The following is a 16,354-nucleotide window of genomic DNA, read 5'->3' on the forward strand; positions in this document are numbered from 1 at the left end:
GTTGTTTATGCATTGGCAGTGTCATATTATAAGTTCTAATATTGATGTCATTTTGAGTGGATAATTTGCTGGTTTTGTCTGACAGACTTGCTGCAAAACTGTGATACTTTTTTTCTTTCTTTGCAACTTGGTTACAACCCATCCTTTCACACTGTATATAGTCATGCAAATGCAATGATATTGATGAACCTTGATGGATGGAGTGAATTAGAGTCAGGCAATTCACAGTGGGCAGCATGATTATACATGTTGGGAATTTTGGCTGCAAAAACTCCAGAAATCAAACATGCTGTAAACACAAACGTTCAAGAACATTACATGCACACAAGTGTCCAACAACACACTGAAAGGAAAGACACACGCTAACAAGGACAGAGAAGTCCAGACGTCGTGTCCTTGTGAAGTCCAGCAGTCATGCTGGCAAGAGACGGAGGAACAGGTGGGCAAATCAGCCGGTCCGGCAGAGATCGAGGGAACAAGGGAGAGAGGTGAATGGAAAAACCGAAGATTAGAGCCATGGGAAAGATTGTGTGAGGAGGAGAAAGGCAACAGGCATGTCCCAATATAATTAAAGGACAGAGGAATGAAATGAAGGTTGCAGAAGAACTGACAACCAGTGACTCTACTTGACAATTAGATTACACAGAAAATTAGAAAATTTAAAAATACAACATATCGGAAAGTTAAACTTCTAGTGACACAACAACTCCTGGAAATGGAAGCACCTTTTGTACCTACTAAAGAAAATATTCTGCAAATGTTCAAAGTATTCATTAAAAGAATACTGCCCACCGATATAAGAAAATTGCCTCTCCTAATTACTTGAAAACCAGCCATTAAGTTGGCCAGACGGGTCAGAAAAGCACAGCATACATTTTAATAAAACACAGGTGACCAGGGGAAAGAATGATTCATTCCTCTTTATGACCTCCTCAATTTGTCCTTTTCCTTCCTATATACGTGAAGTTAAAGTAGAAAAAAGGAGGAGAGAGGAGAAAAAAACTGAAGAGAACGGAGGAAAGGTGGTGGGAAGGAGTGAGTTTGGGTGGGGATAGAAGGATGGACAGAGAGTCCATCAGCTGAGTGTTAGTAGTCTGCTGAGATCAGCAATAACGCTAGAGTGAGAAAATTAACCGAGGGAAAGCAAGAGGAAGGGGGTGATGAGGGTGGAGAATGTGGTGAGAATGAGTGCTTCTGTCCTGCTGCTGCCAATGAAAGCTTCAGCTATGAGGAGATGGAGAGGAGTGGACAAACACAGAGAAGAATGAAATGAGTAAAAAACAAACCAGTTGTTTGATTGAAAATATAAATGCTGTACTGCATCATGACTGTTCCACAAACAAATTTGAAATGAACAGCACGCTACAAAACATGCTCAGTCATCTCATTGTTTATTCTTCATTATCTGTTGGAATTCATTGGAAGCACTGGCTAACCCTTAGGTTGTAATGCAGCATTATTATTGTATATTGTGATATTGCTTCTACTTACAAAAAGCTTGTGTCCATTCAGCCAATCTGGATTGTATTTTCCTAAATATGAGGCCACATTTCTAGCTTCTAAACATAAAGTAATTGCAGAAAACTAATTAATTATAAACAACCAGAGCACAAGTTATTGTTTGTCCCTAAAAGTACACTGAGGAAATGTATTATTTGTAATAATGCATTTGGCCCACACACAGTACTGTGCAAAAGCTTTAGGATAATTAAGATGTTTGGCTTCATGCTATCATAACCCAGTTAGGTAGGAATCATGATGATCATGACAGCACCACCAATCACTTCAGCCGAAAACATTGAATCATTCTGGGTTTAAATGAAGCCATTGAAACAATTAAGATGGCTTTAATTCACAGAAGAACTGAGGAAAACTCTCTGACATGTCTTTTTAAAGAATCTTTCTTTACTACTAAATACATTAGAAAAGCTTTTAAAAGAAAAACAAAGAATTAGCGCTCTAAGTTTAGATTAGTATCAATGAAAGCAGCATTTATTGGATTTATGAGACACATGATGCAATTTGAATATCTGTTACATTAGGTTCAAACACATCCCTTAAATATGTATATGTGTATATTGTCCAGTACATGTGTGAATATGTGTGGAGGGTTTAATGGTTGAGGGCTCAGTGGGAGACACTAAGGGGACAGGAGTTCACACTGTGATGACACATGGCACTCCTACACTATTTCCACACAAGGCACACATGGGCTATGTGGAATTCATTTACATAGAAATACACATGCACACAAACACAGCACAGCTAATGCACGTGTGACTGGCTGGAACCTGTCCAAGGCTCTTTCATGTTGTCTGTGTGTGTTTAAACACGCAGCACACGTGGCTTTTGCACACAGACCGTGTTGTGTATACGCTGATAACATTTAACATTGTATGCTTCTACATACAGATAACTGTATGAGCCTGCATCACATACACACATGTATTGACGCTGTAAGTTTTCAGTAAAACTGTGCACTGTGGTCAACACATTTCAGAAGGCACAACCTTTATTTTGAAGGCAGTCTCCATTTCCAGTTTGTGTTGCACTTTTCAGCTTCACTATTGACATTTCGCAATACTCAAGTCTGTACTTGCATTCTTGGTAGTTTGTATTTCACATGGCAGTCTGGACTCAAGATGATTATTGGATAAAAAAAATCAGGTCTGATGTGAGAATGCTTTTATTTTCATTTTAGTTGACACCCAAAACAGTAGACAGCTGGTGTTTGGGGGAAAAAAAGAAAAGAATAAATGTTAAAAACACAAGTTAATCATTTCGGGAGCAGTCTTCAAGATGTCCACGTATCAACATGCTGCTCCAGATGTTTCTGCTTTTTCCTCCTGGATTAAAATATCTTTAATGTTAGATTTGATGCAGAATAAGCTGTTAAAATAAGAACAGCACATTTGTACATCAGGGAATAAAGTGAGACATTCAATTCCAAATATACTGACAGCTCTCCAGTGAGACATTAAAGTTAAATAAAACAATGCAGTTATGAAACTTAACTTTAATCTCAGCCTAACTGATTTGATCGGGAACAAATAAAACACTAAAATAAGCCAAACAAACCGTTAGAAATTATCTTTATAAATCGTGTTTTGTGTTTAACCTCTACTGAGTAGCAAAAGCACACAGGGTTTTTGAAAACGATGAGTCTCAACCTCCCTGATCTCTGGAAACCTCGGAGCACTTTCACTAATAGGCAATAAATCGAGCAGATATTTGAAGTTTACACATCTACATTCTTCCCTGAAAATATTTAAAAAATATATTTCTGTGTCACAGAAACAGTAGTATTTAAAACTTTGCTTACAGCCTTAGCTGCTCTCTTCCATTATTTCTTCTGTGGGGTTTCAGATGAAATGCATTCTGGGATACTTGACTTCACCAAGTCAATGCAAGTCACCACCAGTGAACACTCAATAGAATAAGTGACTGGGGCAACTGGCTAATGGCCTAATCAATTGCAAGAATGTTTTTTAATGTTTTTTGTTTTTTTAACCTGTGACCGTTGGTTACAAACTGGTCGCCAACTCGTCTCTGCCTCTATGACTTTTGACCCTAAACTTCCACTGGTCCAAAATGGCAGACAAGTTAGGATCATTTTTTTAATTATTCAGTTAAAATAAGCTTGGTTGTTAAAGTAATATCATATTTATCTTTATTAATTACTGTATGATTTCATTCTGTAGAACTCAGCTAATCAGGTACTGCTTTGTACTGATGCAAAGTTTGGCATGGCAGGCTGTGGCAGGTCACCTTTGAAACCAGCCTCAAGTAGCCATTAAAGGAACTGAAGTTTTTGTCATGTCCATGTTACAGTGGCTTAATTTTAATGTGAATCACATTATTTTATGTGTGCAACTTACAGTTATATCGCAGCCCAATCGAGAAGAAACATCATACACATACTAGTCTGTTGATATGGCAACTACCACTTTAGGTTATCACGCCCCATTTGCTAGTTAACTGCTTGCCTAGCTAAATTCTTAAGAAGGTGGATCCAATTGAAACAGTAGAAACCACACAGAGAACCTCTGTATAAGTACAAGTAGGGTCTTATTTTTTAAATTTTGGTAATTAGATGTATTTTGTAAAAACCTCAAACACTTAAGACAAAGACATGATCAGAGAAAGTCCTGTGCTCAAACTGCAGCTTGGGGTTTTGCCAGTTCTGGCCAAGACTGGTACACATCCAAGGTAATTAGTAAAGGCTTGAATTCAACTGCAAGACCTATAAGTAACCATTGAAAATTCTAAAATACGTGCACAAAATATCAGAAGTAATGGATGTATGGATAATTTTTCCTGTTTTATCTCATGGAAATAATAGTTGCTTCTTAGCTGTGTCTAACAAAAAGGTTAAGAATTGTTCACAGGAAGACCAATTAGTGAAATCAAGATCCAAGTCTACAAAGAGGTTTGGCCGGTTTTCATTTGCATAAATAATAACATCTATGTTATGTGTGCGTGTGTGGGATGTCTGATGTTTGTACAATACAGCCATTTCAGAATAAACCAGAAGCAGAGAAAGTGGATCATCCATTCTACCTGGGCTTCATTCATCACTGTCATCTGATCATGCATTGTGTATGCACACACACGTGTCTAATATGGGTGTCTGTGTTTCCATGCAGTAAAACAATGCGCTGGTAAGCATCAGTCTGCATGCAAAGAAGCTGCTCTTGCATTGTGTGCTGTGTTCCTGTCAGCAGGCTCAGGATCTGTGGTTAGAACAGGGGAGCTGCAGGGGCAGCAGGGTAGGTGAGGGTTATGTGTGTAAGTGTATGTGGGTGGGAGATGCGGGTGTTTGGAGGGGTTGGAAAATCAATCGCTGGGAGACCCACTTCCCATCCCTGTTTCTGCGGCAATGCCAAGATTCCATCAATGAGCATGGGCTGCGTTTCCCTGGCAACGCTTATGAATGAGAGCAGGTCGGTAACTGTGGAGACTAAGTGAAGAGAGGAATTGCCAGTTGCCATGGCAATGCCATGAACAGGGATAGACCGAGCAGAGTGAAGGTGGCGAGTGACCTCTGAGATCTTAATCAGTGCCATCAATCATCATCATCAAAGCGCTGTTCCTCGGCGGGACAGCAGCAAACAGAAGCCTCATGTTGCAGCAGGTCTTGGACCTTGATTTGATACTTTGATACTTAGGATAGTTCGCATGTTATTCTCTGAACAGTACCTGTGAATTGTAAAGAAATTTGGGGAAATGAATTCAATCTTTAACATGCAAGTTATAATTACATGATTAAAATAATGTTGAAACAACAGCACACCAGGCTTACAATACTTATACAGGACATTCCAGTTAACCTCTAAACCTGCTGCCATCAAAATAATGACTAAACGCTGGAAGGGATACTCGTGACGTTTAGTGTTTATCTTATTTACGTCCACCTTTTATGAAAGGCGCATGTAGCTACTGTTCATTTGAAAAGGCCTATTTTGAAACCTCAGTTTGAGCACCCTACAGGGTGTTTTTTAAGCTAAAGGTATATTTAGATAAAAGGGTGGAGTGGTAAGTTATCACGTGACCGTAGAGCTTGGTTAGGCGCATCTTTAGATTCTGTAGGTGCAATGCATAGATTCAGTGCTACGTAAATGATTACTAAAATACTTTTAAATGATTTTTAATTATTAAACTAAAGCACAGACTTGATAGAAATAACAATACACAGCCAACATTAACAACAAAAACATGAATGAGAGGTCTAATTCAGCGATTTGAGTTAAATAAGGTGAAGGCTAGGAGATAGTGATTAGGCTGATTACAGTTAAACCTGTCCAAAGATCTGACTAATGTTTGGACCTAGGCCATTGTTTAACACTTCATTCATTTGCATCTGTTACACAGATGTCTTGTGTTTTTTTGCGTCCTATCATTTCTATCATATATTGTACAAGACAATAGAGTTCAGGTGAACTTAGGCAAAGCTAACACACTGTTAGCATATGTAATTGTATATGTGTGTGCGTGTATGTGTATGCATGTGTGTGTGCGTGTGTGCATCTTTGCAGGTTGATAGCTAGGTGTTTCCCAGCAGTGAGATCCTCTGTCATCACTGTCCAAACACCTCCTCCCTCTGCAGCTGAAACACTCTGTCTTTCTCTCTGGAGTCTCTTCAGCTCTCTCTTTGGGGGTTCATTGACTCTCTGCTTGTCTCTACTGCTGAATCTCACACTTTTGACACACAGGACTATCACTCTTTTTCAATCCGCTCACTCTATCTCACACTTACTCTCTCTTAAGGGATACCTCGTCTCCCTCTTCCCAGTCTGTATTTCATTAGGGAGCGTCTAGTTTAAGATAAATCTCCCTTGTAATACCCTGTGTTTGTAGCCTATATTCCCAGTTTATTTGAATTAATTTGGATTTTAGGGCAATAGAGATATAGAGCTTGTTTCTTTAAGCCTAATTAAGGGCCATGACCTTTTTTTCTTTTTCTTTTTTTTAGTGGAGAGCTTTTTTTTTCTTTTTGTATGCTACTAAGTGTAATCCATGTCTGAGAAAACATACTAATTGTGTATGGTTATTAGCATTTAAACAAATTCAGAGACAGAAATATGTCAGTTAGCATTAGCAAACAATACCAAAATGCCAACGTGCCACAGGCTTCACTGAGGAGCTAGTTAAATCACTTTCTAATCCCAATCTTGACTAAAGAATAAATCTAACGTCAAAGACGCCAGCCTAGTTTAGGTATATACAATGGACCCTACTGTTGGTGGTCCATTCAGGTGCTATTCTTTTATTATTTTGAGTATTGGTTTTAACTTTTTCTTCAAAATAGTTTTGGTTTTAGTCCTATCTTTGCATTCACCTACTAAAGATTTTAATAACTGTCTTGACTATTAAAATATTCAGATTTTCAATCGTAAATTAATATTGTGGCATCAAAGCTTTGTTTAACTGGTGCCTTTTTTCATGAAAGATTTAAGCAAAAGTTGTGATACTAATTAAAAAGATCATAATGGTCATGTATAACATGATTACACAGCCTTCTGCTCCTCACGTTTGCCTCCTCTCCTTCAACTTAACTCTTAGGGATTTGTCACCCATAGCTGTTCCTCTGTGTCTTCTCGCAATCTTCCATGCACTTCGCTTTCCACTTCATCCATCTATCACCACCAGCAGCATACTCTCTGCTCCCTCTACTGGCCACATCAATACACTGTGGGCAGGTTCATCCTTTGACAGTGGCGACTGCATCCTCAGTGTTAGAATTGTCTTCAAAAGCGGTAGATGCCGTCTCACATGAATGAATTTTGGAGCTCTAGATTCACCTTAAATTGATTGTCACAGGAGAAAAAAAGTGGGACAAAAATAAACAGAGGGCGAAAGGCAAGGCAATAAATGACAGACACAGTGAGACGGAACAGCAGAAAAGTCAGATTAATGATATCAAAACAGACCCTTTGTTCTCTTACCTCATCCATTTGTTTATCCAGGCATAAACCCAACTGCCCAGAAAAATGTCCCCTAAGCTTTAATGCTCCAAGTGAGTAAGCAGTAATTTGTGCAGGCCAAAAAAGAAAACGATATGATCATAAAACCAACAGAAAGTCATCCACAATAGATTAAATCATGAACAACAAACCTATTCAGTGGATGTGGTGTATGTCAGGTTTACAGTGTTATATAATATCATGCTGTGGGAAAGTGTATGAGAAAAATGAATTAAGCAAGGCAGAAAAAAGGGCAAACGGAAGTTCAGTTTACACTGATTATAATGATCTGGTTTAAATTCATTTAGGTTACTATTAAACTACCTAACTATCTCAGTGTAGACTCCCTTAAACAAGCTGCTCTGAGCTGTTTGTTTTCACTAGAACCTCGTCGTGATGTTCTCATCGAGAACATTTGTTCATTTATTATTGACAAAATCTGTTTTGTCCATGAAACTTGATAATGTTTAAGTATGCTTTAAAAGTAGATGTTAACTTATTAAACTGCCACTAGCAGCAGCCATGCAGCGTGTGCACATTCCTAAAACAATTGTTCTGATCACCTGTAGTTAAACATCAGCTCAAGCCACCGGTAAACGTCATGCTGTTTCACTTGCTTCATGTTCTGAGTGCTCTCATGAACGCGGTGATTGAAGACTGAAGCCGTTTGCTTATTTTGCTGAGGTCAGGTATTTTCAAATCTGCAGCATTGCCTTTAGCTGTGGCAGTTAAAAAGCCATTGAGAGAATGAGGGGATTGGCTGCTGTCCCTGTGTCTGTTAATAAATGACCTCTTACTGGAATTAGCAACCAACCTGTGGAGAAGTGGAGGAGGGAGTGAGATTAAGAAGGTAGTGGCTGGAACAGGAAAAGCAATGGATGGATGGATGGCAGGGTGGCAGATGCCAACATTTAGCAAGTTTTAGATTTGATTTGTGCAGCCCTTTTGTCATTGTTTCAGTCCACTTCCTGTTTCTTAGAAAGGGTGGTACGACTGACTGCTAAATGCTACTCCTATTGTTAAATCTCATGCCTTTCTCACACATGGTTAAAAAAATACAATATTGCTTTTTTTCTAATTTAGGGCATACATTTATACGGCACATAAAGATGGGACAAAATAGCGTGTGAGCACCTCCATTTCCACATAGTGCTGATAGGTGGGGTTAGGTTTGCGTGTGATTTGCAAAAGTTGTGCTGTTCTAATGATAGGCACAATCTGTTCATTTCAACATGGCATGCATAGTCTTCCAAGAGTTGTGCAGTTAAGCACAATTAGGCAAACTGAGAGATGATATTCAGCTGCAAGTCATTTACTAACAGGACAGGCGCTGCTCGTTAATTGTAATCAGAAAACCATATAAATGTGTATGCTAAACGTAGGCAGTGTGGCAGACAGAGTCATAAAAATAGAAACGGGGTTCAGTAACTGACAGGTGCCCAAAGTAGGACTGTGAACTGTGCTACAGTATTTTGACATCACGCTCTGTTCTTGTATTAAGACAACTTACATCTCGTCCATCTTCAGAACAAACCGTAAATGTCTGACTGACAAAGGTTCATTTCTATACTCTCAGACTGGTTGTGTTAACAGTGCCACCACAACTTTACTATGGTGGATTTGTTTAGGAAAAAAATTAAGTAAATTAAATTAAAAAAAATATGCAGGTTTTTTTTTGTATCTGTGATCTATATCTCACGTTTTGAATTTGTGTAGGTCAACCACTACAAACAGCCATGTATGCACAGCTCGTGAGATCACAGTGAAAACCGTATGAGCTGTCCATGGTCCTGAAATTATAACGGTTTCCTTTAAATGCAATCTTTAAAAATGTAAAGTTATTAACGTATATGCATGGATCAGACGTGCTGATGTTCATGTATGGCCTGATTATTTTCAGGATAAGGTCCGATTTCATCATCATGATCCCCCTGTTCTCTCTTTTCTTCTGTGATTTCATTCTGAATGTCTTTGCATAGGCTGTGAAATCATGGCCCATATATGAAATAACGCAAACATTAGTATATCAGTTTGTGACAAATACAAGAGGGTCAGAACCACCAAACCCACCAACCACAGTTTGTGTTAGCAAATCCGGTCCACGGTGTCATGTATTATGGTGCTATAGGAAAGCTTGCTTACAACTACAGGCAATGTAAAAGCTGATTTATGAGAAAGCAGCTAATAAATGAGTCCAGATATGAATTATGAGGTTTTTTCAGTGGTCAAAGGATAGTCATACAAATGCACAAAAATGCCAGCTAGTGAATGAGAATGATGCTGAGGCTGTGCGACAGCTGGGCTTCTCTTTCTTGTCATTGGTAGCTAATGTGTGGACAGTTACAGTAAGCAAATCATTTCAAAGTATCCTTGTTTGAACTAACTGAGCTTTAAAGAAGAAAGTGAAACTTTTAAGCATCAGATGTCTGCCAATGCAGTGCGCTCCTTCCCTCTATCTCACTCCTCTTCCTCAGTACATCCCCTGTCTACGCCCCCACACTTCCTCCCTCCCCCTCCTATAGGACCTACCCTGCCTTCCGCCTACGTTCAAGACAGGTTGGAAAATTCCATGCTCCTTCTCCAGCTGACTTTGTGCCAGAGCTCTCTCTCTCTCACACACACACACCTACACATTAAAGACACACAGAGCAGTCAGAACAGATACAGAATGTGTCAGCAGTTTCCAACAGCAAACATATTGTTACTGAAGTAACACATCACACACATAGATATTGGTTTAAGGTGAACATATAGTTGTCTTTATGTTTTCTGATTGTTATTTTTGCTTTCAACTGAGACGTTTTCTGTTATTTAGCCCTTAGCCTAGCATTGATGGGTAAAATGGTTGAAGTACCTTGTCAGTATAGCACAACAGAGCACAACAACACATCGTAACTGCATCTTTAAATTTCACTACAAACCTCTGTGAATATTCAGAATGCAAAATCGGTTTTGAGACCTGCACAAAGAGAGGATTCATTGAAGCTGCCTTGAGCAGAACTGGTTTAAGCTAGGTGTACCTAAAAAAGTGGTGAGAGTGTAAATGATAGTGTTGACTGCTTTCAGAGACGATCTCATGTATTTTGTTTCTTTCTCTGTAGTATTTTGTCGTCAGTGGGGTCTACGTTTGACCTGAGGACACTGCGAGCCGTCAGGGTGCTGCGACCCTTAAAACTGGTGTCTGGAATTCCAAGTAAGTGTTTTTGCTTCTATGCTAATTTCAGATCCTTCCATACCAACCATGTCACATTCAAGTCCAATGAATAAAATCTGAACAAATCTAAATTTTACTGCAAGTTGCAATGTTTTTTGATATTCTATATATTCTTTGTCATTACAACGTGGTTGCCAATCGAGGAGCTACTAGACAAGCTAACCTCACTGCTCTTAATTTACTGACTGACATTTAACAACATCGACCTTACATTTATCACTTAGTATCATACTGTCTACTTTATTTTTGATTTGTTCTAAAAAGCACCCAAGCTATTCCATGTCTATTATTTATTTGCGTGTCTTGCACTGAATCCTCCAGGCCTGCAGGTGGTGCTCAAGTCCATTATGAAGGCTATGATCCCCCTGCTGCAGATTGGTCTCCTCTTATTTGTGGCCATCCTCATGTTTGCAATCATCGGCCTGGAGTTTTACATGGGACAGTTCCACAAGACTTGCTATGATGATGTTACAAGTAAGTAGAAAGTGGTAAAAAACCAATGTGTGGTGAGCCTTTGTGACTTGTTCCAACAGAAAGGGTGGTGGCCCCATCCCATTTCAGGTGTACATAGGTTTTCTGTTCATTAGGAAAATAACAAATAAATAATAAAATGAATGATGGAGGCTTTGGTTTTTTGGGTCCTGGTATTTTTATGCTATCCTTGTGGCTTGTTTTAATACTTGAATAGGACAGGACCGGGTTCATAGACTCAAAATACATGATGTGTGTAACTCACTGAAAAAAGCGTGTTACTTTGTCAGAATTTGTTAGCCTCTTGAACAGATGAACACAGCCAGTCACTGCATTTTTTTTCTTTCTGACACCCAAAATGGGGGTTATTTAGTTATTTTATAGTGAAGCTGTATCTTTCTCTCTGTGATCAGATGAGACTGCAGATGACAGGCCGTGTGGTACTGCATCGCCATCCCGGCTGTGCTCCAATGGCACGCACTGTGGGGAAGGGTGGATTGGACCCAACTACGGGATCACCCAATTCGACAACATTCTGTTCGCCGTGCTCACCGTCTTCCAGTGCATCACCATGGAGGGATGGACAAACATGCTGTACCACGTATGTCTGACTAGCCACCCGAGACCCTTTTTCTTTTAACTGAACATCAGGCGATTGGGGAGAACCATCATGCTTTCACTGTGGAAAGCAGTTACCTGTACCCACTGGTTTGTGCATTGCACCAACACCAATATTTACTAATTCGTGATACCATAAATAAAATCCTCTAGGCATAATGAAAATTTGCTGAAACGTGACCATTGACTAAACCATGTTATTTGTCAGATAAATGCATTAAAACGGCTCCAATGTATTAACATAGAAGCCGGTAGAGACTGACTCACTTTTAAGCCTCTGGTCATTCAAGGAACTGCAGTTTGAGGTTTAAATTTGGTGAAAGCAGTAAAGTGATTTTTACTCTTTTTTTGTATTTAGGCACACTGGACTTGCCACATTGGTTGGAGGTTAGAGTTGAGCTGAATTTCAATTATCCAAACGAAGCATAAAGTATTTAAAGATCTGATTCAAAATGCCATTTATTTGCCCAAAAGACATATCCCGTATACTCTGTCATTATCTCTTTGACTTCCTTTATCCATCATCTGTCCTTTTCCTGCTTTTGGAGCTGCTCTCTTTTTCTTCTCCTCCGCTCACTATTCTGGTCCGTCTTGCTCTATATTTAACATCTTTTCTGATGGATGAAGGCTGACTTCCACTCTCACACGAGCAGTTGGGAGGAAACCAATGAAAATTTAATAGAGGATGGACTGAGCATTGTAGCAGCAGTACAAAATCCAGTGCATAGATGCAGCCCTCCAACAGTGGATTATAATCATAGCTTATTAGCTCATAGTTTATCAAAAAGAAATACAATATCCTCCAGCAGCCGGGTTCATGTTATTGTGAGTTGAGTGAAAGAAGTAAGTCACACAGTGTCTGAGGATTACAGGGAGACCCAAAAACCTTTGGACATACTTTCTAAATGTTTCTTAGTTTTGCCTCCGTACACCACCCACAGTGGATTTTAAATTAAACAATCAGCATGTGAGTAAAGTGTTGGCTTTCATTTTAGAAAAAAGAATGAAAATAAAATGTACTCTTTAGGTATAAAGACATTTTCTATACAGTCCTCTGTTTTCAGAGGTTCAAAGGTAATGGGACAAGCAAACATTTTTAAAATATTAGTATAGTTTATAATACTCAGAGGACAATCGTTTCCACTTTACTTTCAATTGCTGCTTGTTTGTGGCTCTCGCTGCCTTCAGTTTTGATTTTAGTAACTGAAAAGCATACATTGTTGCAGTGATGCCCAAACTGCGGTGTTGAGCATTGAAGGTAGTTCAGGTACAATTTTTCTGTATGAATTTATTCATTTATATGAAAAGTGAATTATAGCTGGTAATAGGAGGGGGTTAGTTTGAGATATTACTTTGACCTGCATTTACTGTTCTTGCATCAAAGTTTTGGTAATAACACTTTGCATAAGACTGGGTTGCATTAGCAATTTATAGACAACAACCTGTGTTGTTTAGGTTTCTTGAATAAAAATTTTAAGGAAGTGCATCACTTCATCTTGTAGTTTGATTAGAGTGAAGATTTAAGTTTGGGATGTTTTAAATGGGCCACAGCACTCTTGACTTTTGGAATGACTGCTGTGTTAGGTTCTATCTATGAGATACATCTAATCTATTAGATCAGATTGGGGTCAGATCAGTGATTTAACTACTGAAGAATACCCCTTTCTTTGCCTTGAGAAGCTTTAGGGTTGGTTTAGAAGTGGTCATTATCCATCTCTGTGTTTTGCAGCATCTGACTGAGTTTAAGCAAAGAGTTTAGCCTCAAATATTTCAAAATTCAATGTGCTACTTGTATGAACAGTCACACTGGCATTGGCATTACATAAATGCCCACGCCACCATGTTTGACAGATGATGTGGTGCACTTTCTCTCATCATTCTGGTACATGTTAACCTTGATCTCATCTCTCCGAAGCATTCCAAAAAATGAACAAAGGAATCAAATCTGACAGTTGTGTGCTAGAGTGACTAAAGTGTTGAAAGGCTTATTAGAACAAACGTAGTTGACATTCTCTGCAGAAGAAAAGCAAAGGAAAGTTAAACCAACAGTGCATGACCGATGTGTGGCCGTGTGTTTCTTGCAGAGTAACGATGTAAGTGGCAGTTACTTTAATTGGATGTACTACGTCCCCCTCATCATCATCGGCTCCTTCTTCATGCTCAACCTGGTGCTGGGTGTACTCTCAGGGTAAAAGCCTGCCATTTGTCTTACAAAAACAATTGAGCTTTGTTTTTTTTCCCACAATAATTTATGTTTTGCACTTTCGTTCCATGAATAGTAAAAAAAATAAATGACAAATGTTCCCACAGTGAATTTGCCAAAGAGAGGGAGCGAGTGGAGAACAGGAGCGAGTTCCTCAAGCTGAGGAGACAGCAGCAGATTGAGAGGGAGCTCAACGGATACCTTGAGTGGATCTGTAAAGCAGGTCAGTGCGCACTCGCATTCACACCAGTGCTGACACATGCTGCTCAAGCTCCTACTAGAGAATTAAAAAAAACACACACACACACAACCAAATCCTGATATAATGCTCCAAAATCTCATTTCATTGAATTCTACAGAGGAGGTGATTCTGGCTGAGGAAGATACTACAGGGAACTTTGATGGTAACTAAACTTCATTTGCTGTGTTAATGTTTTTGTATGACAGTGAGAAAGGCACTGCCCATAGAGTATAAATAAAGGTACAGCAAATAAAAGTCTAGTACAATTTTTTTTTTATCTTAAATGCTTTAGCGGTTTTTAGAGCTGCTCATTTAAATGTGCAAATAAATGTGGGATTTAGCGCGGTACAGCAGCAAGTGACAGATTCTGTGGGAAGGGTGAGAGAGTGACATCTGAGAGACAAACTGAAGACGAGACAATTCGTTTCTCTCTCTCTAGGTTCGAGGCGTAGGCCAACCATCAAAACCAAAAACAACAAGACAGAGCTGCTGAACCCTGAGGAAGGAGAGGACAACATTGGAGATGCAGTAGGTAAGACAAACACAGGGATGACACGCAAAGGACGAATAAGGACCAAGAACAGAGTCGTGTTTTGAATTCTACACTATCGTCATCATTGTAAAGATAGAGGAAACTGAACTGGAGATATAAATCTGTTAAATCTTAAATATAGACTCTTATGTCTCCCTTATATCCCCTTCGTCCCCGTTTTCTCCTTCTTCTTCTTAGGTTTTGCACGCTCCAGCATAAAGAGCGGTAAGGAGGGCTCCAATTACAGCAAGAAAGAGCGACGGCTGCGATTCTTCATCCGTAAGATAGTGAAGACGCAGGCTTTCTACTGGATAGTGCTCTTTCTGGTGGGCCTCAACACCATCTGTGTGGCCGTGGTGCACTACGACCAGCCTGAGATGCTCACTGACTTTCTCTGTGAGTAAAAGCCAGAGACTGTACAGAAAAGATGGATGCACTGTGATGACAAACACTTGTTTGTGGACCCCAATTTTTAAGTTTTGATACTAGATGCCCTCTGTACAAAGGTACATTCATGGATTCTATAGACACATCACACACACACAGGTCGCTGCTAATTACTGCTAGCATTTTAATAAATTAACACAGGAATTTCCCCCACTAGTTCAGTTTGCCTTTATATTTTGCTAGAGCCAGATTTCTCATCTATGGTAAATGAATAGTATCTGAAAGTTGTGGCAAAAGTCCAGCAAAGACTTGACACAGGACCTAAGAAATGCCCTTAAGTTGATCCATCCATTGTTTGAGGAAGCGTAATCAGAAATGGTCTCAGTGGAAGGCTGTCCATCAAGACGCCATTCTTAAGGAAGAGAAACGGGAAGAGAAGGCTCAGGTATCATCATCGTTGTCGTCTTTATTTATAAAGCACTTTAAAACAACCACAGCTGCCGCAAAACGCTGTACATTGGAACTGAATAATAATAATTAGGTAAACCTAATTACACAAGAACTGGATTGAATATCAGGGCCAACAGTTCTCACAGAGTGATGAATCAAACTCTTTAGCTGAAATCACGATCAGTATGTTCAGAGGAGGTCGGGTGTTGACTTTCAAGCTCGTCTGTTTTTGGTTTATATACCCAGGTTTATGTTTGCATATGCTTCAATAAATTACTGCACATATTTCCCATTTCCCTAGTAAAATACAAACAAAAGGTGGCTCAAAACATTTACTCAATATAGAATGTACTCTTGCCTTTATGCTGTGAGTCATGTAACTTAAAAAGAAAATACTACCCCAGCTCTTTATCACGTGTTATTGTGTGAGCAGCATGTTAAATGCTAATGATTAAGAATTATTACGATTAAAAACAGGAGAAATTAAAACTAGTGATTACTTCAGTATTTATACACTACTTTATATACTAATGCTGCATGTTTTATTTGGGTCACAGGAATGTCTGTTTGGCACTGATGTGCATTAACAGTACACCATGTGCAGGGACCGTTGGTGGACTACATGCAAATAAGAGTACAGGATGCAAAATGCAACACTAAGGCAAACATCTGACACTACGTGTGATGTGCTTCACTGTTTCCAGTTTAATCTCCACCGCTGCCCACTCTCACCTCGTCCCAACCTGAGTCATCTTTTTTACACTTCAGATCTGCC

The 16,354-nt window shown here is 39.3% G+C and overlaps 1 protein-coding gene across 10 annotated transcripts in view; it reads left to right on the top strand.

The window, feature by feature from the left end:
* The window catches only part of cacna1ab (calcium channel, voltage-dependent, P/Q type, alpha 1A subunit, b), a 148,514-nt gene that overhangs the window by 59,639 nt on the left and 72,521 nt on the right, over positions 1-16,354 (top strand). For all 10 annotated transcript variants that reach the window (XM_086294826.1, XM_086294832.1, XM_086294834.1 and 7 more), the window contains exons 4-11: positions 10,565-10,656; positions 10,999-11,151; positions 11,562-11,749; positions 13,851-13,954; positions 14,077-14,192; positions 14,329-14,373; positions 14,650-14,742; positions 14,941-15,138. In XM_086294826.1, the coding sequence (XP_086150952.1) occupies positions 10,565-10,656; positions 10,999-11,151; positions 11,562-11,749; positions 13,851-13,954; positions 14,077-14,192; positions 14,329-14,373; positions 14,650-14,742; positions 14,941-15,138 (989 nt within the window). The remainder of the gene's footprint in view (positions 1-10,564; positions 10,657-10,998; positions 11,152-11,561; positions 11,750-13,850; positions 13,955-14,076; positions 14,193-14,328; positions 14,374-14,649; positions 14,743-14,940; positions 15,139-16,354) is intronic.

The sequence above is a fragment of the Aulonocara sp. 'chitande type north' Nkhata Bay genome, linkage group LG6, assembly GCF_057382095.1.
Source record: "Aulonocara sp. 'chitande type north' Nkhata Bay isolate Kocher_YH1m ecotype deep benthic linkage group LG6, A_spYH_male_GT1.1, whole genome shotgun sequence".
Classification (NCBI taxonomy): domain Eukaryota; kingdom Metazoa; phylum Chordata; class Actinopteri; order Cichliformes; family Cichlidae; genus Aulonocara; species Aulonocara sp. 'chitande type north' Nkhata Bay.